This window comes from Haemorhous mexicanus, chromosome 21, assembly GCF_027477595.1.
Source record: "Haemorhous mexicanus isolate bHaeMex1 chromosome 21, bHaeMex1.pri, whole genome shotgun sequence".
NCBI classification, from domain to species: domain Eukaryota; kingdom Metazoa; phylum Chordata; class Aves; order Passeriformes; family Fringillidae; genus Haemorhous; species Haemorhous mexicanus.
In genome coordinates this window covers 2,259,570-2,282,025 of record NC_082361.1, presented here as the reverse complement: position 1 = coordinate 2,282,025, position 22,456 = coordinate 2,259,570, and the positions used below count along the sequence as shown (strand labels likewise).

The 22,456-nt window shown below is 47.8% G+C and overlaps 1 protein-coding gene across 3 annotated transcripts; it reads left to right on the top strand.

The window, feature by feature from the left end:
• The first annotated feature begins 3,765 nt into the window (after nt 1-3,765).
• UBAC1 (UBA domain containing 1) lies at nt 3,766-21,644 on the top strand. Of its 3 annotated transcripts, none has more exons than XM_059864804.1 (11): nt 3,766-3,985; nt 8,003-8,123; nt 8,352-8,425; nt 9,133-9,240; nt 9,800-9,902; nt 10,556-10,664; nt 11,836-12,067; nt 13,289-13,375; nt 14,079-14,217; nt 16,244-20,398; nt 20,429-21,644. In XM_059864804.1, exons 1-10 carry the CDS (start codon nt 3,848-3,850, stop codon nt 16,357-16,359), a joined length of 1,227 nt encoding a protein of 408 aa, XP_059720787.1. In that variant the 5' UTR covers nt 3,766-3,847; the 3' UTR covers nt 16,360-20,398; nt 20,429-21,644. The 3 variants fall into 3 exon arrangements, with proteins under 3 accessions (XP_059720787.1, XP_059720785.1, XP_059720786.1); XM_059864802.1 differs by having other exon boundaries at nt 9,785-9,902; XM_059864803.1 differs by having other exon boundaries at nt 9,785-9,902; nt 16,244-21,644.
• Nucleotides 21,645-22,456: the final 812 nt, after the last annotated feature.

Genomic DNA, 22,456 nt, shown 5'->3' with positions numbered 1-22,456 from the left:
ATGGGACTGGGGAGGGCACACTGCTCCCACACCTCTGCTCCTTGGGTAGGGAGGGACCTTCAAACTGGTCCCATGCCACCCCTGCCATGGCAGGGACAGCTCCCACTGTCCCAGGGAGCTCCAAGCCCCATCCAGCCCGGCCTTGGGCACTGCCAGGGACTGGGCACCCCGTGCCAGGGCCTGCCCACCCTCACCGAGAAGGATTCCCTCCTCAGATCCCACCTAACCCTGCTCTCTGTCAGTCTGAATTCATTCCCCCTTGTCCTGGCATCCACCCCTGTGCAAAGTCCCTTTTTGTGCTCCTTGTCAGCTCCCTGGTGTTTTGTTTCCTGCAGGAATCAGCTCTGATCTTGAGCTGCTCCTCCACAGGGGCTGTCTGAGGGTTGTGGGCTCTGTCCCCTCTCCCCTGGCTCTGCTGTCCCCCCAAAACTGGAGGAGAGTCAGGCCAAGGTTGGGGAACAGGGAAGGATCCTGCTGCTGGATGCAACCACGGAAAATAATTCCCCTGGGGAAGGGAAACAAGAGGAGCCTTTCCTCCAAGGGAGAGAGAGCTGTTGATTCCCCCTTCCCTCCTTCCCACGTTGGTCTCTGGGCATAATGGATCAGCCATAAAAAGCAAGCAGCACACTGTGCACTCATTCCTTTGGCTTTGGACAATACCAAGGTAATAGACACGTATTGTTTATTTATTCTGCTGTGGAGCAAGGCAAGGAGGCAGTGCCCAGTGTTTCGATGGGGTATTTTTAAATGCTCCCATTCCCTGGGCCCTTGTGATGCATTAGCCATCAGTAGTCAAATTGCCTCATATTTGCAATTTTATGGGTTCATTTTATCAAGCACACTGGAGCTGCATTCAAAGCACAGAAATAAAGTATTCCACTTCTGTTAGGCAAGAGCTGCTTCAATGCAGGAGATGGCCAGAAAGCAGAAATCTCTTTTATTTTCCCCTGCCTCTGCTCCAGATCCATCCCCAGATATTGCTTCTCCTCTGCAGCAGCGACTGCTGAGAGCCCCTTCATGGCTGTGGAAGGCCCTGGGCACACCAAGAGCTCCACACCTCTGGAATTCTCCTGCTGGGACACCACTCCCTGCTCCCTGGCTGCTTTGAAACCACTCCCAGCAAAGCCTTATCCTGGCTGTCCCCAACTCCAGGGCTCTGAGTGGCACCTCCCGAGCCAGCCCCAGACTTCAGCTCCCTCCGTGGGGCAGGGAAAGGTTGGAAGCAGCAAAACCACCGGGAATCAGCAGGAAGGAGAAGTTTTCAGGGTGGGTTTGGTGCTGGGCAGGTTGTGCTCAGCCCATCAGAAGGACTTGGGGTCAGCCAGGAGCTCCAGGGCTGTGGTTTTGGGGGAATTCGTGGGATGATTCCCAGCGGGAGCTGCTGCTGGAGGAGTTTGCAGAGCAGGAATTTGCTCCCTCTCGTGGGCTCTGGGGCTGGAGGCTGAGCTGAGCACAGCAGAAAGGGCTGGGATTCCTTGGCAGGATGGAAAACAGGATGGGAAATGTCCCCTTGGAGCTCTGGGAGCTTCTGCTCCAGTCCAGAACAAGGACAAACACCAGGGACAGGCAGCCCTGGGCTCCATGTGACAGCTTTTGGCAGCCCCAAATTAACCCTGCTTCTTGATGGGCTCCAGTTCTGGCTCCCAAAGCTCTCAGCTCCTCCTCACACGACACTTTATTGCCATTATTGTCTCTGGGCCCAATTCCAGCAGGATTTATCTCTGTTCCAGCTGCTGTTTAACCAAGCCCACACATGGACAGCGCAGGGCTCGCTCTCAGGGATGAACACCCCACAGATTCCTCTAATTTTCAGAACAAGAACAGCTCCATCTCATAAATCCATCAACTCCCAGTGCCCTTTTCTCTTTCCAAGCCCCCTTTAATGGTGTATTTAAAAACCCCCAGAGTGTGTCAGGTGCAGGAAAGAGTGGGAGAACAATCAGGGCATACGTGGGTGCAGAGAGAGCACGGCCAGCCCTGTTCAGGGGGATTTTTGTTGTTGTGGCCGGGCACAGACAGATCCCAGGGCTGCTCTGCAGAATTCCCTGTCCAACACAGCTGGGACAGATGTGGCATGTGAAAAATGCGTGTTTTATTCTTGGCTTTTGGCAAATATTCAAAGGAATATTACATGTGTTGTGTTAGAAAGTGATGTTGTATTAAATCTCTTAAGTAGCATGGTAAATATAGTTTTAGGTTATAACAAAATGTTAAAATAGAAACTCTGCTGTGTAGGATACTTTTTTAAAGAAAGGACTCGCAGTGAGATAGCAGCCACAGGACACCTGAATCTTTCAGAGAAAGAGAATTTACTGCCCCATTATCAGGAGAAATGAACTTCTTCTCCCTCCTCAGCCCTGGAGATGCTGTCAGGATTCAGAGGAAGGAGCTGGCACTGCCCAGACAGAATCCTGTGTTTGAATGGAGTTGATGCATCATGGATGAGGTGTATGAATATGCAACAGGCTGTTGTTTTTAAGGGTTAATCCTCTGCTAACGTGGGTCCTTTTTTGGGCCAATTTTGCCCAGAAAAGGTACCTGGACTGTCTGTAACTCTTTGTTTCTATTGTCTCATATTGTCCTAATCCAAATTGTCCAAAATTTTTTATTACTGTAATTACATTGCTATTTTTAATAAGCATTTTATTATTATTAAACTTTTAAAATTTTAAAAACAAGTGATTGGCGTTTTTCACACGGCACAAGTGGCACAGAAGTGACAGAACTGGGACAGATGTGTTTTGGGGCTGTTGGACCCCCAAAATACCTCCACCAGAAACCCACACTCTCAAGCCCTGCAGCTGCAAAGCCGGAGAGCCAGGAATTTAAGGATTTAATCAGGAGGGAATTTATGGATTTAATTTAAATAAATCGGTGCTTTAAACTCGTGGAAACTTTGCTCTCCAACGCTTGTAAACCCGAACCCAAGCGATCGGCGCAGCTCGGGCGCGAGCCGTAGGAAATAACACGGTTGGAATGACGCATTAAGAGTTTTAACAATAAAATATAAAAAGAACTCGTTCCCGCTGCCGGGCATGGAGTCCCCCGGGCAGGACGGGAGCGGGCCGGGCACCGGCGGCCCGCGGGCCCCCTCTAACGGCCCGCCGGGGAATGCCCGCTGCCCCGGCCGCTCCATCCCGCCCTGCCCGGGACGGCTGCACCGCCCCGGTGCCTCCCAGTGCCTCCCGGTGCCCCCGGACTGTCCGCGACCCCTCAGCCCTGCCCGGGCCGCCTCAGGGACCCCCGCGCTCCGCGGGACGGAACTACAACTCCCGGCATGCTCCGGGCAGCGCCGCAGTCCCAGCGCGCACCGGGACACGGGGAGAGACCGCGATCCCACAATGCATCGGGGCAACTCCGTGTTAACTGCGGCGCAGAGGAGCCGTTGATAAACGGTCTTAAACGTCACTAAACGTCATTAAGTGTCATTAATAATTTATTGAAGGTTTAATAAAGATTTATTAGAGATTGCAAACTCAACTGTCCTCCCAGGGGCGTGAAGGGGAGTGGGGGGTTTTACGCCTTCACTTCCGGAGAAGCCCACCTCGGTAGAACCACATCTCCCAGCATGCCCCCGCCGCGCCCGGCATTTCCGTTTCCGGCCGCGGCGGGAGCGCCGCCGTGTCCCCGGAGGGACGGCGGGGCCCGGGCGGTGACACCGGCAGTGACAGCGGGCAGGGCCGCGCCGGGCACAGCCACCGCCGCGCTCCCCGCGCCGCCCGGGCCGGGCCGCCGCTCCCCCGGGCCGGGCGGGGTCACCTTCATGGGCGGGCGGGAGCGCGCGGCGCTGCCCGGGGCCTGCTGAGGCGGCGGCGGCGGCGAAGCGGCGGGAGCGGGAGCGGGAGCGATGTTCGTGCAGGAGGAGAAGATCTTTGCGGGGAAGGTGCTGAGGCTCCATGTGTGCACCATGGAGGGCGCCGAGTGGCTGGAGGAGGTGCCCGAGGACACCACGGTGGAGAAGCTCAAGGAGCGGTGCCTGAAGCACGTAAGGAGCGGGGACCGGGCTGGGCCACCGGGAGCGCCCGAAACTCGGCGGGGCTGGGGCTGGAGATCATCGGGGACCGAGGGAACGACCGGAATTAACAGTCAGGGGGAAAGGAAAACTGCCCCGTGAGGAAAACTGATCTTTCCAACGTCCTGTAAATGGCTCTAAAAAGAGGGGGAATCAGCTCAGGTGGACAGGTGGCTTTGTGTCCTGGTTCGCTGTGTCTGCTGTCCCCCCGCACTGCTGTGAAACTTTCCAAATGGAGATAAAACCCCTTCGTGTTGGTAGAGGAGGGTGTGGGCAGAGATCACTTGGGAACGTTTGGTTCCAGAGTTTGGGGTGTGTTCTGCAGCCGTGTCAGAGATGCCCAGAGATGCCCGTGCTGCAGGAGTTGGACTTAACCTGGTTTGTTTCTGTGTTTAGCTGGACTCTAGCCTGGTTTGTTTCTGTAGCTAGTTGGATTCTAGCCTGGTTTGTTTCTGTGTTTAGCTGGACTCTAGTCTGGTTTGTTTCTGTGTTTAGCTGGACTCTAGCCTGGTTTGTTTCTGTGTTTAGCTGGACTCTAACCTGGTTTGTTTCTGTGGCTAGCTGGATTCTAGCCTGGTTTGTTTCTGTGGCTAGTTGGATTCTAGCCTGGTTTGTTTCTGTGGCTAGTTGGATTCTAGCCTGGTTTGTTTCCGTGTCTGAACACAGAAGGAAGGTAGAACTGAGGAGGAGAAATTGCCTGTTCTGTTAAAATCTGAGTGCAGACACTGGAACAGCTGAGGTGGTTTTTGGGGGAGATCAAAGCTCTTCTAAGGCTCTCCCCGTGCTTTAAACAACGAGATCTTGATGGAGGTGGCCAGAGGGTCACTGTGGAAGGGAGAAGGTGCCCAAGGAGGGCCCAGGCAGTGGGAGCAGGGCAGGGCAGCACAGACTGGTCACCCTGGTGCTCCCAGAGCCCCTGGGCTGAGAGGAGGCTCAGCCACAGCTGGGTTTGCTGTCCTGAGTGACAGCAGCAGCCTGGGACTGCTGGCCATGGCCAGGAGCTCAGCCTGGCCTGGCAGCTGCACTCCTGACCTGCTGCATTGCTTCCTGAGGGACATGAAACCCTGGAGCTGGCAAAAGCTGCAGCCTCAGCCCCTCCCTCTGCCAGCACAAATCACTAAATCACATCTAGTGCTGGGGGTTTGCCTTTAAAGGCTTGCAAAGGCTTTTTTTTTTTTTTTTTACATAAAACCTGTGCAATAGGAGAAGATCCCTCTAATTTGTAACCACTTAACTCCTGTTTGAAGGGTTAAAAGTTTTGTTTCCTGGGTGAAATAAAAGTGCCCAGGAGCCCTTCCAGTACCTGAAGGAAACAGGGAGAGAGGGATGGAGTTTTACAGGACAAGGAGAAATGGCTTCACACTGAGACAGAGCAGGTGTAGGCACAATTTGATAACTCAGGGTGATATTTGATTTCCATCTTTGCTGCTTTGTGCAAAAATCCATCCTGGGGTGGATTTCTATAACCATCATGGATAATAAATAGTTTTGTGGAGGGGTAAAATAGACCTGGAGAGATCATGGCTCCTGCTCATGGACTGAATCTTGGTAACACCTTGAGATAATTTCTGGCTGCAGAAATTATCTCAATTTCTTCCAAGAGACTGATGTTTGAGTCCTGAATGTCTCTGAAATTTGAAATCTTTCGGGAAGCAGAGGGAGATGTCTGTAACAGGTTGCACCTGGGGAAGTGGCCACTTTTCCCTCCATAACCTTCAGATGCTGGCTGGTCTCTGAAGTGCCACTTTTGATGTCTTTATTTCCCCCAAATTTGGTGATTTGGGGTCTTTTGTTAGACAAAGAAATGAACCTCTCCCACTGCTTTTTCCCCTTACCTGTAATATTTGTTTAAACAGATGGTTTAAACCACCCAAGTTTAATAGGAGGGAACGTCAGGGCTATTTTCAAATGTTTCTGTTATTAAAAGCAAACAAAAAAAAAAGGTTTTTTCTGTATTTTAAAACAAACAAAGCCTTGTGGTTTACCAGGATTCCAAGCTTTGCACGAGGTGTTTGGCATCACCAGGAATTAGGATTTCAGCAGTTGCTCAGGCACCTGTGGCAAATGTTTGTCCCCTGCCAGGCAGAGCAGCCTGCTGGGAACTCCAAAATGAAAAAGCAGAGGTGAGAATGATTAAAGGCACTGCTGGTCAGGTGTTTTTTCCATTTCCAAGGCATTTCAAGTGTGAAGATAAGCCAGGTGTTTCACTCAGCAGCCTCTTAGGTATCTCTAGTGCCCATATCTGCCCTGTTATTCTCTGCAGTTGTTATTAAAGAGGTTGGAAGAGCAGGAAATAAGAATTGGTGGCCACAGAACTTTTTTTTTTTTCTTAAACTATTACCTGATTAGTTTTGTGATTAATTACTGCCCACATTTATTATGTGATTTTCCCCACATACTTTTATCTATGTGCTGGGGGAAATGGAAGTAGGTCTGTGTGTCCTCCCCAGAAACAGCTCCCAGCTGCCCCTTTCAGCTCCTCTTACCTCAGGATCTGTACCAGGAATGTTCTGAGCTGGTTTGCAGAGATGTTCCACTGATGTCCCCAGGCATTTGGGGCCCCTTATCAGCTCCATTCCAGGAGGTGCTCCCTGCTGTTAATGTGTTCTTTGGCCTGGGTTCAGCACTTCTTGGGCTGGAGGCTCCCTGAGAAGCTCCTGTGAGACAAAGCAGCATTCAGATTTCTCACCTCAGTCTCAGAGAGGCATCAGAGCCAAAGCCAGCTTCAGGTGAGGGGCTGGGATCTGTCTTGGGAACAGGAGTGTTTTGTTGGACAAACAGCAGGGAGCTGTTTCCATCAGCTGCAGGCAGCAGGAAAGGTGGTGGTGGAGTAAAAAGGCTCCTTTGCAGGAGGCTGGTGATGAACAGCACCAAAATTAGGATTTCCAGTGGGATTTCTGGGAATGGCTCTGTTGCACAAAAGGTGAACACTCTCTTCTGCAGACATGGTGGAAGTGGCTTGGTAGGAACATTTGGAAGTGGCATTAAAAGCTGTTTGCTGTGGGCAGAGCAAGCAAGGTCAGTATGAAGTGTCCTGTTTTGTGGTGAGAGCAGCAGCAATTTCAGGTTGTTATTTCTAATCCTGCCTTTCTGGAATTGCAAGCACTTTGCTGTCTTTGCTTTGCACTCAAACAAATTGGAAGCCTCTAGATGCACTGGTGGAATAATGTTCCTGAAATCTTTCACTGTGCATCTGGAGCCACTCTGGTGTGAGGAGGAGGCAGCTCAAGGCCTGTGTGAGCACTCTTTTTTTAGGATTTGAACTGATTTCCTGGTGAATTAATTGACATGCAATTTAGAATTGCAATAAGGGAATGAGCATCAAAAAAAAAAAAAATCCATTGTATTCTGATTATTTATGGTTGGGAGGAAGAGCTGTGAATGGAACTTTAGTTCAGCCCTTTCAGCAGGAACCCAGGTTAGGGCTCCAGCAGGCAAATCTCTTAATTTCAGCTTGGAGCAAGGTGCAGAAACTGCCCAGTTTAAGGTCAGAGAAACCAAAATCACTGCTGGCAGTGCCTTGTTTACTGAGAGAGTAAATAATAATTATGAGGTGAGGCAGGGAGTCTGTCCTGTTTGGACACTCCAAATGAGGACATGCATCATTCCAGCCTTCCCTGCTGTAAAACACTGCTGCTCTTGGTAGATTTGCATTTTTACTTTGTGAAGCCAGTTTCTGAGGGACCTCAGTGATCAGAATTAATGTGGCAGTGGGTCCTGGAGCATCCTTGCTTTGCTCCAGATCTCCAGCACTTCCAGAGCTTAGTGTGAGAGAGATGTCCTGACAAAGCACAAATCCACCCACACAGCACAAAGGAAACCTCATTTTCTTTAATAAAATGCTTTATGTGCACTGACCTCTGGCTTAAGCTCTTGAGAAGCCAGGAAATGATGCAGAGTTTGTATGTGGAGAATCCTGAGTGCCAAGTGCATGAGGAGCCTCATTTCTCATTTCTGCCCTCTGATCTCAGTGTTTATTGTCTCCTGCAGTGTCTTCCTGGGAGCTTGGAGGATCCCAAAACTGTGACACATCACAAGCTGATCCATGCTACTTCTGAGAAGGTGCTGACAGACACAAAAACAGTGTTGGAGGAGAACATTCAGGACAGAGGTGAGATTGTCTGGGCTTGAATTTTATCAGTCTGGAAGGAGGAGCTTGGGTTTCATCTGGCACATTCCAGATGTTTTTAAGATTTTCTCTCTGCTTTGACACAGGAAGTTAAATAACTGGAACTAATACCAAATTCATCTCCAGGAGCAGTTGAATTTGAGGGTATCTTGCAGAGCTGCTCTCCCAGGCTCACTAACCTGTGGCAGTGTCCTTCTCTCTCTCTCACAGATGTGCTGCTGCTGGTCAAGAAGCGCGCGCCGACGCTGCTCCCCAAGATGTCAGATGTGGTTGCAGAGGAGAAAGTGAGTGTGAAACACTTGGCATTAACTGCTTTATTGATGATGTGGGGAAGGGTTTCTGTGGTGTACTCTCCTTGGAGAGGCAGATGCTGCCAGTTAAATTCTACAGGAACTGCTTCCTATATTTTCCAAACTTAGAGAAAGCTGATTTTGCATTTTTAATTGTCATTCTGAGAACATTTGCCTTAAAATAAAACACATGGATGCACTCTGTGAAAGTATTACAGATTTGATCTTTGAACAAATGTCTAATAACTAAAATATAGTTCAGCAAGTGCCTTAGTTTGTTAGAAAACCCAAAGAAATATGTTGGCTTGCTGTCAGGTTGCCTTCTGTCACCCTCTAACCAGCCTCTGGAGCTGGAATGTTGCCCTTGACTGTTTTATTTTGTTTTATTGGAGTTGTTCCTGAGGGTCAGCATGGTGTTTGTGCACGTTGATGTATCACATAAACTCAGAGGCCTCCAAGTTCTCTGGGATCCATCACTGTCCCTCTTTGTGCTGGAATTTCCCTGCATGTTTAGGTGTAAGGACTGAAAGTGGGGCAGCCCAACAGGCCCAGCTGAGCTCTGTAATTGCAGGATGACACTGGAGCTGTTAATCCATGGCACTACAAGTGACAGAGCACTGCTGGGTGTCTTGGGGAGGAATATGAAACTCTGTGCTCTGCCTAATGGGTTCTGAAACTTGCTCCTGTTCCCTTCCCTGCAGAGGAAGCAGGAGCAGAAGGCTCCTGACAAGGATGCCATCCTCAAAGCCACTGCCAACCTGCCCGCCCGCAGCGTGGACCGCAGCGTGACCCACCACAACATGAGGGATGTGAGTACTGCCCCTCTGGACTCACACACCCACAGCCAAACAGGCTGCTTTCTGTTTATTTATTAATATATTTTTAATATAGTTCTTTTTTGTGTAAGAGAAATTTAGATGTCTGTATGTGTATTAAATAGCTTAAGGTTTAGACACATGGTAATAAAATACCATCCTAAATTATGATTTTAAAAGTTTTGTTTGTGCTTGGAAAAAGCTTCAGAGCGTATTAAAGATATGGAAAATGTGAAGTTAATGGGTTTTTTTTTCTTCAGTCTTAACTAATTCAGAGGTTTCCTGTGGTTTATTTCCCTTCTTTGGCCACTGCCCATGGGGTGTGGTAGAAATAAAAGGACCTTTCTGCCCAGGAGCTTTTGCTTCCATGTAACACTTCACAGGAAGGTCCCAGACCTCCTGAGAGACTAAACAATGAAAATAAAGCCCTAATAAAGCAACTTTGTGTACTTTGGGCCAGGCTGCTGCAGAGTTACTAACAATAGATACATTAAGATTCACTGATGGCTGGTAACTTCCTGTCTAAATGCTTTGACAGTTTCCTTTCTTGCAGTTCCAGACAGAGCTCCGGAAGATTTTAGTGTCTCTCATAGAAGTTGCACAGAAATTGCTAGCACTGAACCCAGATGCAGTTGAACTGTTTAAGAAGGCAAATGGTATGAACATATCTTTAGAGTTGTTGGTTCAATCCTGGGAATTTGTTTTTGGAGCATAGCAGTGGGCTCAGAGTGAAGTTCAGACACTGATGTGGCAGCAAAGCTGCTGAAAACTTTGTGGCAAAAGTTTCACCTTGTGGATGAAAATCATGGATATAAAAGGTCATTTTGGGATGGGTGAGAAGTTCCATTTAAAGATTATTAGTAGGGATGGTAAAGAATAGTTGAAAATTCACAAGGATGTAGTAGAATGAGGAGAGATGGTGGCTGTTGATCAGGTTGGCAGGAAGTGCCCATCCTTGAGATCTGCTACGGCCAGATCCAACTTAATTTGTAGAGAAATGCTTAATAGATCTTCAATGAATCTCATCTATTTAATTGTGTGGAAATCCCATGGTCATGTGAGAGTTTGTGGCCTTTTGTCTGAGATCTTGAACACATCTGGGCAAAGTCTTTGTCCTGGAAGAATCAATCTGAGCCAGAGCGAGCTGAGTGCAGCAAATTACATGATGAGGTGGCAAACTGGGGGCAGAAACAAAAGAAGGGATGGGAGAGAGAATGGGGCTTGAACTTAACACATGCCTTTCCATTGACACAGGGGTTTATGTGAGGCTGGGATGAATCTGAGCTCTGTTTTGTTTGTGTGTGTGCAGCCATGCTGGATGAGGATGAGGAGGACAGGGTGGACGAGATCGCGCTGCGCCAGCTCACCGAGATGGGCTTCCCAGAGAGCAGAGCTGTCAAAGCCCTCAGGCTGAACCAGTGAGTGGCCAGCACTGCCTGGCACTTTAACCCAGATCTGCTTCAACACACATCTGCAGCTTTTTGGTCTCCTGATTTGGGTCACCTCAGTGGAGGTTGGAGAAAGCCTGAGCTCCAAGAAGTGCTGCCTCAGGCACAGCGCAGGTGGCACAGGGAAGGGGGATCAGGGCTGGGTGTGCTCTGCAAGGTCTGGGGGTCACAGGGCTGCCAGGCTGGCACTGTTTCCAGCTATCAAACTCACAGTTTCTTCAGCTTTCAAAGTCAGATTTTACAGAGGAAAGGGCAAACTTTCCTCTGTAAAATCCTTTTGGCCTTTCAGCTGTAGAAATATACTTTGTGCTGATCTTTAAAAATTTTCAATATTGTGAGGTCCAGAGAGCAAGTGCAGTAAAATAGGAGGTTATGTAGTTCTTCTCATGCCTCAAGAACAGGCAGCTCCTGCCTCACTCCTCAGAGGGGTTTGTTAGGCCATTCTGGAAAAATTTTGGTGATAAGAGTCCACAACATAATCCAATCACACTTTTCCAGTATCTCAGGAAGACTTTCTCCCCTGCTGTCCTGCAGCTTTCATGTTGTAACAGAAAAGCCAAATAGGCAAAGGCTTTCCCTTCTGTGAATATGCAATAATTCCTGTGTGGCAAATGGAATTACACATTCCTTGCACTGCTGTTACCTTGGCTCTTCCTGCCTGTTGGGGAGAGGTGTTTGGGAGCTCTGAGGAGCCCTTGGCTGGACAGTGACACTACACAGCTACTGGTGGTGTCACCCCCTGGTGTTCTACTCCCCTGTCCCTGAGGAACAGAGCCCTTGGCACCTGAGATGTGGCTCCAGTGTAAATTTGGAACGTGCTTGGCTGGCAGTTCTGTGCACAGCTGCAAACAGCCAGTGCTTCTTTGGGAAGCACAGCAGATGCTGCAGAGGTTGAGGTGACCCCCTCAGAAATGCCTTTCAGAATCTGGGTTGCAGGTCCAAGCTGACTTGGAGCCTCTCTTTTCCCAGATTCAGAGACAATTGTGAATACCCAGAGAAATGAGGTGTTTTGTTTGCTCCAAAACTTTCTTTATGAGTTTTGAGGTCCTAATTAACCTGCAGGTGCATCCAGCATGGGAATAACTGAGTGCACATGGAGTGTCCTGTCACATCCTCAGTGGTGCTCTCCTGTGTTTTCCAGCATGTCCGTGACCCAGGCCATGGAGTGGTTGATAGAACACGCTGATGACCCTTCTGTGGATGCTCCTCTGCCAGGTTCTGCTCCTGCAGAAGCCCCAGCTGAAGGTGCTGCCTCCTCTGCTGAGGCAGCTGCAGGTCCCAGCTCGGAGGAGGGCGGGGAGGAAGCCAAGGATGAGCTGACTGAAATCTTCAAGAAGATCCGCAGGAAAAGAGAATTTCGTCCAGACCCACGGGTGGGTGCTGCTTATCCCCTGTGGGGCTTGTGGGACTGGGAGGGATCTCATGGACACCATAAAATCCAAATGTTTTGTTCATAAATGAAATAGGACCTCTGGGTAGATGGGTGTTGTGCTGGCTTGGCAGTGTTTCAGTGAGGTGTTCAGGGAGTGTTTAAATTCAGGGATTTTACCTCAGGAATGCATCATTGTCTGGGATAGCAGGATCTACATGATCTGTTACTTCTGTTACTGTTACTTCTGCACCTGGAAACTCTCTGAGGGGACTGACATGAGCTCCAACCTCTGGCATTGCTGTTCTCAGTGCAGCCTGGGAAGGAAGGGTGGCAGGACAGGAGTGCATCCTTTGGCTGTAAAAAAGGCTAGATGGGGTCAGAAAACCCTGGGGTAGTGCAAAGTGTCCCTGCTCCTTGCAGGGAGTTGGAGCTAAGATCATCTCTGAGGTCCCTTCCAACCCAAACCATTCCATGATTCTGTGGAAAGGACAGAAGGACATTATTGTTTTAGGGAGCAAGACAAAGTGCCACCAGCAGGTTGAAGTCTTGCAGCAAGGACAGAAGTTGCCCTTTGTTCAGAACACAGCATTACCTGCGGTGGGGATGTGTTGTTCTCCCACTGGGAGCACAGCAGGAGGGGCTCTGGGACATCTGGCACCTTGGGTTTACAGCTGGCTGCTCTGAGGTTTGGTTAAGAGCTGCAAATGTGTTTGATGGCTTGAGTGCAATTTCTCAACAGTGAAACATTCTGGTGCCATTATCTGGGTATGTTTGTCTGAATCACACTCACCAGCAGTGAAATAAATCTGGGAAGTGAAATTAAATGGGGGGAATAGAAGCACAAATGCACATCAAGGCTGATCTGTCAGTGAGATGTGAACAAGAGCTGTGTGACAGGAGAGGAGCTCCAAAATGAGGGGTTTTCCTCATTTTCCTTCTCTTTTCTACCCCAGGTACACTTGCTCTTTGCCTTGCATTCAGCTTCCAGTTTTGAGGGTAGGAACTACCTTCACTCCTAAGATTTTTTAATTCTTCCATAATAAAAACACTTTTGATCTAGAAAATTTGAAAACTTGGTAATAAAATTACTGAGTGCTCTGCATGTGGAGATAATAAGGGGATTTTACCTCAGATAAAGCTGTGCACAGAAGGTGAAGGGATATGATTGCTCTCATTTCTGTTCTAAATGTAAGATTTATTAAGCTGTGGGGTTCTGCTCTAGGCTGTCATTGCCCTGATGGAGATGGGATTTGATGAAAAGGAAGTGGTGGATGCACTCAGAGTGAACAACAACCAGCAAAATGCAGCTGTGAGTACACCATCCTTCCTGCTCCTTCCTGCTTCTTCCTGCTCCAAGGGTCTGTCCCAGTGATGCTTCTCTTCCTTGACTGGATCACATTTTGATCTGTCAGAATGTGAACTCCTACTGAAGATTCAGAAGCACAAATTCTGTGTCTCCTTGAAATTGGATAATACACAACTGGAATGGCTGCAAAGGGTCTGGGCTCCTCTGAGAGCTCAGGGTCTGTCAGGCTGAGGCTGGGCTGTCAAAAAGCCTTGAGAAACTCCCTCACCACAGTGTGAGATTGTGCTGTCATGAGGAAGGAGAAGGTATTCCCCAGAATAACTGGTTGAGGACAGGAATCAGTGATCCAGGGTAGATTCAAGCCATGCAGTCTGTAAATTACCATTTGGCACCAATGCTTCCACAGTTTCTGGAATCAGAAAACAGGAAGATTTTCCAAGATTGATTAATCCCCTGCTGTATATTAAGGAAAATTTTGTGGACACAGCTGACAGCCAGGGAAGCCTCTCTCTTCAGTATCCAGTGCTGGCTGCTGTTGGAGAGAGGATATTGGGTTGGTTGGCACAAATGAATGTGGGAAAAGAAATGTACAGCTCAGACTTAAACTGGGAGATGGGAAAGTATTTTTAAGATGCCACATTAGCAAAACTTTTGAGTAGAGACACTGGTTCTAATGAAATCTGATGTACCTGCTGATTTCTTTCAGTGTGAGTGGCTGCTGGGAGACAGAAAACCTTCTCCAGAGGACTTAGATAAGGGCATTGACACCAACAGCCCTCTCTTCCAAGCCATCTTAGAAAACCCAGTGGTACAATTAGGGCTCACCAACCCTAAAACTCTACTAGGTAAGTCCTCTGTGGGTTCCTGCTGGGTTTGCCAGGAAGTCCAAGCAGAGGTGGTGGTGACAGCTCCTTTGGGGGACAGGGGCAGCTCTGGAGCCTGTTCCTCACTTGCAGCAGCTCTGCTGTTTGTTTGCTTCATCCTGCAGCTCAGCTGAGCCCAGAGCAGGCCTTGGGGCTGTCCCAGGAATGGTTGTAATTCCCCAGGATTACCCTTGCTGAGCTCAGAACTTCAATAGCTGCTGGCTGCAGTGGTTTGTGGATTTAGGAGACCTTTTGTGTGCTCCCTTTTGCCACGAGGGGAAAAAGCAGGAATGTCTGTCTAGAACTCTGACTATTTCACAGAAAAAACAAGGCTGTCTCCAGTTGTGCAGCTCCCTGTGTGTGGGGCCTGATCACTGAGACAGAAGGGAACTTGTGGAAAAATATTCAAACAAGAAGGTTGAGCTTAGGCTTTGCCTACCAAAATGGAGATAAAATGGGAAACCACCCTTCCCCTTGCTTGAGTTTGAGCTCTGTGGTAAAGTCTGTGTGCTCAGGGTCAGAAAGGCTGTGGGCACAGAGTGTGCCCTGACTGACAGAGCCCCAAATCCCTGAGGAATTGCTCTTTTTGACAACACAGAACAATGACTGCTCTGTCATGTAGATATAAAAAGTTTTGCATTTAATCTTTGGCTTCAAAACTTACTTGAAGCAATGCTTTTAAATAAAGGCTGTGTGCACAGCTCATTGAAGAGAACCTTAAAAAATACTACTTTAAATGTAATTAGGAGAGTTTGCAAGCCTTTAAATAATTCAAGAGCAGAACCTTCCCACTCTTGATTTCTGAACAAATGGTCTCTTCATTTCCAACAGGGGCTCCACATTGCAGCTCAGAATATAAATAGAAAATGAAATGCCATTATAGGAGCTCGTGGAGCTTGGATGAACATCAGAGAATAAATTCCTAATGATACATCTGCAGATTGCTTATGTCACAGGTTTTAATAATGAGGGTTTGCATTTAATGAGCTCCTTACAGAATATCGATAAATCTTCGGTTTTAAGCTTGTGAGCCTCTGTAAAAAAAAATAGTTCAAGAGCTGAAAGGGGAGATCTGGATTTTATTTTGGGCTTTTCTGGAGGCAAGTTGCATGACCTTGAGCAAGGTGTTAATGAGGAGCCTTTCAGAGGTGCTGGGCACTTCCAGCTCCCACTGATGGCACTTGAGCTTTGTGCACTGACACTCCTGGGAGAATTAACCCTGACCTTGGGCCAGGCTCTTACAACACTGACATTTTGGTGACTGTGCAGCTGCTTTGTTTGTCCCATTCTGTGATGACTGGCTCCAAATGTCCAGGAGCCCAGCTTAGTGGCTGTCAAAGGGCTTAAATCAGTGCCTGGCCCATTCTTCTGCCAGACTGGCAGCTCAGCTCTTGCAGTGGCTGTCTGGTTCCTTCAGCATGAGTAGAAAAGTCAAAACTAGAAACAGTCAAAGAAAACAACAGAAAGGCAAACAAACAGCAAAGCTTATTGTAAAGACAGAATATTAAATATTTGGGCCACTTAGCACAGGGAACAGGCAAGGGGTGACTGTGCTTTCCATGAACTGTCTTGGTTAAGTACCAGAGAGGAAAAGGATATTGGTGCAAGAAGTCCAGGCTGGGATGTGGAAGAAGCTTTGGTCAGAGGAGAGGAGCTGCAGGAGAGTGTTCAGGAATGGATAAATTTCATGGCACGATCCTGGAGATGGAGGCCTGGACACATTTGTTAAGGCTTTACCTTTTCAGCCTCATGTCCTTGAGGTTTTGTGGGCTGGCCTGTAATCCAGGCTGAGTATTTGATCAGTGTCTGCAGTGAGTTCAGTGCTGAGAAGGGAGGAAAGCACAAAGCCTGTAGCACCATCCCAGGCTGTGGACCCTTGGGAATGCCCAGCGTGTATCCCCACCATTCCTGGGCACTGCCTTTGACCTGTGGCTATTTCTCACTGCCCTGCTGTTGAAACCTCCCAAGCATTGAAGGACTAACTATTGCAACCCCTTTTCCTTGGCAGCCTTCGAGGATATGCTTGAAAACCCCTTGAACAGCACTCAGTGGATGAACGATCCCGAAACGGGGCCGGTGATGTTACAGATCTCCCGAATCTTCCAGACACTGAATCGCACGTAGAGGGAGCTGCCAGTGCACTGTGCCACTTCCCCCTGGCCCTCACTGCCCCTCCACCTCCACAGGAGGCTGCCTGGATGCTTGGGAAGGGGTGGAGGGGAGGGAGGGAGGGAGGGAAGGGGGAGATCCTGGCTGGAGGGGTCTCTCACACGAGAGCTTTCGTAGTTACGGCCAACAGGAGTGAGTTGCCTTGTGGATTTAGTGTTAGTGGAAGAGGTTTGAGGATTTGTTCATGTTTTCAGGTATTAGGTTTAAAATAAAGTCTATATATTAAAAAAAAATAGGAAAAAGGTTTTGTGAAAACACTTCAGAATCTGATTGTTGGAAAGAAATACTGCTCGTTCAAAAGGCCTGTGACAGTTTTCTGGCCAGTTTTACTAGGATCTGGCTGGTGTTTACAAAAGGTCACTGACCACTAGCATAGGATATTAATCATCTCCATACAGTATTAATTTATAGCTCTTATCAAATTGCAAAACTGCTTTTTAAAAAAAAAATTATTCTTAGGAAATGTTTTTTAAAAGCCCAAATCTTGGGAGAGCAAGCACATTTCTATCCAAGCTTGTTTATCTGGCATTCTAATTTAAGCAGAATCATTCAGAGATGGAATTCTAATAAATAGCATTACTTTTTCCTATTTATTTGCTGCATTAGTGTTGTTGCAGTCCCACTGGGGTTGTACTTGCAGGAGATTCTCTGTCAGGTACCATAAAGGTGCAGGATCTCTTTCACCACAGAATTCACCACATCAAGACTTGGATTCCCAAGTGGCTGCAATTCCTAAGCTCACACTCTGCCATATCCCATTGCAAGGAGGGATATGTTCTCACAGTGGGGTTTTTTTTCCCAATTTTTATGTGCACAGTTTTGGCAAGGGGCTTGTGGGGGTTTTATTCTGTTTACAAAAAAAAAAAAAAAAAAGCAGCTGAATTGCATGGGGAGTGTTGCTGAGGTTCTGTAAAGCAGCAGAACCCCACAGGTTTTTATCTTGTTTAAGGTATTTAAGGCACGCTTGAAATTGCTATCTTTGAGTTAGGAGTGGGTTTTTCTTTATACTTATTTTTACCATGGTCATACCAAAAATGTCAGGCTGGGTCTTTCCTATTTTGCCAGAAGACTGACTTGAGATTTCAGAGAGGAATTCTGAGCTATCAAGAGCAGAACTCACTGTGAATATCCAGCTGGTGTTTATGACTGGGCTCTGCAGGTGTTACTTTTTTAGCAGTCTGCTAAAAAAAGGGGTTTATTTTTCAACTTAGTGCAACGTGATTGACATCTGTCATCATCCCTGCCATGCCTTGTGCTTCACAGCCCTGCAGGAAAGGCAGAGGAGGCAAATCTTGCAGAGAAACCAGGTGGAGACCCTGTGCTTAACCAGCACAAAGGTGTCCTGTCAGACAGGGAGATCCTGAGCAGCTCTGCAAGTCACCTCTGAGCTGTGGGAGGGATTTAGGTGCAGTTGGGTTTTTTTAAACAAAAATGCAGCAAGATGCAACCCGAAACCCTACAACAAGTTTTGGCCTGAACTTGGCATCTGCTCTGTGCTGTTATGCAGCTCAGGCACTGAAGTTGCCAATTTCTCATAATTAATATGAAGGGTGGGGAAATCAAAACAGCCTGAGATTTTATCTTGTCTTACTATCCCAGGACTCTTTTATTTTTTTTTTAATTTTGTAATTTCATATTAAGCTTTACAGTTGATGACTGCTGAAATATTTACTTCTACATTTAGAAATTCCAAGCTTTATAGAGATGTTTCTTCTGTTCAAATTGGACAGTAAAACCATTTTTGTGGGCTCTAGCTAAGAATAGACTGACATGACATGAAATTATAACCTTGTCCTGTAACTGAAGCCAGGAGCCTGATCCTGCACCCCAGTGAGCTCAGCACAGCCACTCATGAGGAGCTGTGACTGAATATTGTGGTCTTATGAAAGGTTTTGATTATTTAATCATTTTTTTTTATTTGCTTACTCCTGAAGCTTTTTACCTGTAATAATACCAGAAGACTCTTTTACTTGAAGCTCTTAGTGTTAGAGAGAAATGTCCTTCTCTACAGTCAGGATTGTGGTCAATATTCCTTTTAATGAGTGTTTTTAGAAGGCAACGTTGGGGTAGTTTGGTGTGAGGTTTTTTTGGCTTCTGAATGGATGAGGAGGGGTTCAGACTGAGCAAACAGATCCTTTGTGGCCCTTGAAGAATGTAAAGGCTTGGGAAGTGCTGGGTTTGATTTCAGGAGTCCACGGTTGGACTGCAGAGCTCAGAGGGATGCAAGTGCTCAGAGCTACCTCCCTTGGAATGCCAGCACCCCTCAGTGCCTCTGAGCTGTTACAGAGGGTGGGGAAAGGCACCAGCAAAACAGATTCTCCTTATGTGATAGAAGGGGAGAATGGCCAGGTTCAGCAGCAGCAGTTGGGAGATAAAGGAATTCTGCATTTCAGGGTGCTGGAGGCTTGAGAAGATGTGGTTATTTCTGGATTTTGTTATTCCAGAGCTCAGCACTTCCACAGCTGAGGTGTTGTTTGGGATGGCTTTAACAGAGCCCTGCTTGGCTTGTGAGAACTGGAGCTTGCAGTGCCAAAAGCTGAAGGAGGCCAGAATTTAGGAGATGTGGTGTTTGCAGCAAGGCCCAGGAGTTGATTTAAACCCAGCAAATCTCCCCTGAGGTTGGAGGAGTTGATCCAGACATCAGTGGTGCTGGGGTGTGAATTACAGCAGGGGCTGTGTCCCATCACCCCAGGGCTGGGATTGCTGCTTCCTCCTAGAAAATGCAGGAGGGAGTTGAGTCCCCTGTGCTTGGAAAGGCACAGATTGGCTCAGTTTTTGGAAAACCTGCAAAAGCTGAGGTGTCACCACTCTGGAGCTGGAAGGTGCAGCCATGGGGCACAAGGAATGTGTGAGGCTTTGCCTGGTGAGGAACTGTGCTGTCCCTGGGTGCAGGACTGGGGGATCTGCTCTGAGGGCCAGTGAGAGATCCCTGAACACACAGGGAAGATTTTTGTTAAATAAAACCAGCAGGTTTGGTGAGGAAGAACTTCTCCCAGCAGTGAGGATTTACAGGCTCAGGTCCTGTGCTTGCACCTCGGGTGTTCCAGCTAGCACAGACATGTCAGAGTTAATTTTCTCTTAACATGGTCAAGGGAATGTTTGGAAGGCTGGGAGATGGAGCAGGAAAGGGATGGGGTGGTGAGTGACTAATAGTGTGATTCTTACAGTTCCTGCTCTTTGCCCCACTGTGGCCAGACAACCTTGTACCTTTTGATGTTGCAGGCCCCTTGCAAGTAGCCAGCTATTTATTGAAATATATCTAACTTATAACTGTGTCACCAAAACACTGATACTTTTAATGGCAATGTACTACATGGAAGTTTGTTCTCAGGGCTTCGTATTTATACTCTCTTTATAGGGGGATGCATTTAAAGGGATGTATTTGGGAAATAGGCCAGTGGCTACTTTACAGCTTGGACCTTGCTTGCCCTGACCTGTGAGCCTGAGCTGGTGTAACTCTCCTGCTGAACCTCCCTCCCTGGTCCAGCCCAAGAATCTGCCATTCCTCCTCTCCTGGTGAGCAGGGACTTGAGTCTTCCTTTAGGATTGCTGCATCCTTCCATGGGCATGGTCTCACAGGATCACCCTGCTGGGCTTTGCACCATTTCAAGGACATTTTGTTCTCCATGCAGCTGCAAAATTGACTTGCACAGTTCCCAAAGCAGCCATCAGGCCATTCCTCCTCTGGGAAGGTGTGAGGTTCTCTCCTGCACGAGTTCCAAGGCCTCCAGCTCGTGGCTGCTTCTTGGCAGCCGCTGTCACAGACCTGACCCAAAGCTTGACCCCCAACCTTTCTTTCCTCCTCTCCTGGAACCAAACTTCAATTTCAGAGATTTGATTTTCATATCCAAGCAACTCTTTAGTGGTTCTTGAAATCCTTTTTAGTTAGGACTGTTACAATTACTTTTTGTAGGCGTTCACACCAAAACAAGCATCGCACCAAACGAATGTATAGCGACACTGTCAGCAGGCATTGCCTGGGGAAGGGGCACAGGTTACTGTGAGCTCTGCTCCAGTGGCACAGGTTACTGTGAGCTCTGCTCCAGTGGCAGTTTTCCCAAAGGCTTGTGCACAGGATAGCCAGGGTTTCATCCAAAGGAGCCATCCTGGTTTTCTACTTTTAATAATAAATACCATTTTTATTAACCAACAGAACAGCGGCGCTTCCAGCTGGTATTTCCATCCAACTGAGAGTCCTGGAGCTTTGGGGCTGGAGATCCTGCCTGGATCCTCCTCTCTGGGACAGCTCCTCCTTGGAAGGATTTGTGCTGGCTGTGGCAGGGCAGTGGGGGGCAGTCAGTCCCCACCTCCCTGCCCAGGGTGTTATGTCCACGTGAATGTTCTCATCGTGGTTCTCACCTCCATCCCCACATCCAGTGTAGCAAAAGGGTTTTTTTAAGGACCTCTTGCCCTAGATTTGAAGATCTTCAATGCAGATCCTGTTTGCAGCATGTGAACTTCAGTAAATGTAAATGCATTAAATTCTTACTGAATTTGGGTATAGTTTTATATCGAGCTCTGGGGAGAGGGAGGAAATTGGATCACGTTTTAAACGAAGCCCCACAAACCCAAATGTCTCTGTTGCAGCAGGTAACAGAGGCCTGTAGAGATTTTTAATTTGCATATTTTTATCATGGCTTAATGAACTGTACACGAATGTGATTTGCTACCCAGCACTTCCCACGAGGCAGCACCAGTAAAATTACATTGCAAGGTACTGACTTCACATTTTCTCATTTCACCTGTGTATACAGCAATTAGGTACTGCATAGGATAACTTTGATCTGGCTCTGATGCCGGTGTGTGGCATGCACAGCTCTTCCTAAGGTGTAACATTACTTTTCTGAAGCTTAAACTAGGGCAGACATCCCTGAGCCTGTGGAATTCGGGATTCATTCTGGCCACGCTCGTGTGGGTTGCTGATCTCTCCCTGAGCAGGAAAACCAGCAGGATTTGCTCCCTGCAGAAATCCTCCAGGCCAAAAGCAAGGAATGCTGCTAATTTGTGATCATTTTAAGCAGTTGCTGTTCTGAAATATATTCCTGGAAGTCAGGGAGGTGTTGGCAAAGCCAGACCTGTTCAGCCTGGAATTGTTTTGTGTGGAGATGTGGAACCCACAGCTGGGGCTGGAATGAATGCTGAGGCTTTAAACCTGCTCACACATAACCCCAGACACTGATGTTGTGTGTGCTGTACATTTATAATATATCTTCAAAATAAAGTTTTTTGATTTATTACAAGGTGTTCGGATCCATCATTTGCAGGAGCAGCAAAGGTTTATGGATCCACGTTGTTCATTGTTCCTTGTACCTGCAGGTTGCTGGAATTGTGTCTCAGAGTGGGGTGTGAGAGCTGCTCATACAGAGTTTGTGCAGGAAGTCCTGGTTCAGCTGCTGGTTTTGCACCTGGAAGGTATTTCTCTGTTTTTCAGGAAAAATTGCACTTGGGGAGATTCATTGTGAGGGCTTTGTGAAGCACAATCTGGTGATCCCTTGGGATGTTCCGATGCCACTGAAGATGGATTTATCTTGACAGGTGTTGACTGACAAATTGAAATCTTTTCTTTCCCAACAAGGGAACCCTCATTAAGGAAAACAGCTCCAGCAAGCAGCAGCTGGTGGGATGCAGCAACTTGCACGTGACGTAACCAAAATTCCCATCTGGCTGTCACGGTGCCAGCACTGCTGTGGGAGATTGGGAGGCACTTCCAAGCCTTGGCCCCCTCTGTGGGTACCTTGGAGGTAACTGATGTTGATGTAAATATGTGAGCTTATTTCTGTAAAGGAGAGAGAATCTGTAGAGTTCATTTGGGCTTCTTTAATTAATTAGCATTTTCTTCCCTGTTCAGGGCAAGGAGCCTGCCAGCAGCTTGTTTATTTAGCAGCTACAGCAACTGCTGAGGAGTTCAGAGTGATTTTCATTGTGTCCCATGAGAGTTGGAGGATTAGAGAGTGAGACATCAAAATGCTACTTGTTCAGATCACACTGGTAAATGTGGTGGTGTTAAATGCAGGTTGTGGTGTCAGGCCCTAACTCAGGTTTGCTGTAATGC

What these genes read in the sequence shown, in the direction of transcription:
- UBAC1 (XM_059864802.1), top strand. Translation starts at nt 3,848, where the DNA reads ATGTTCGTGCAGGAGGAGAAGATCTTTGCGGGGAAGGTGCTGAGGCTC. An exon ending in ACTGTTTAAGAAGGCAAATG is followed by an intron (nt 9,903 to 10,555) that starts GTATGAACATAT and finishes GTGTGTGTGCAG; the next exon opens with CCATGCTGGATGAGGATGAG. An exon ending in CAACCCTAAAACTCTACTAG is followed by an intron (nt 14,218 to 16,243) that starts GTAAGTCCTCTG and finishes TTTCCTTGGCAG; the next exon opens with CCTTCGAGGATATGCTTGAA.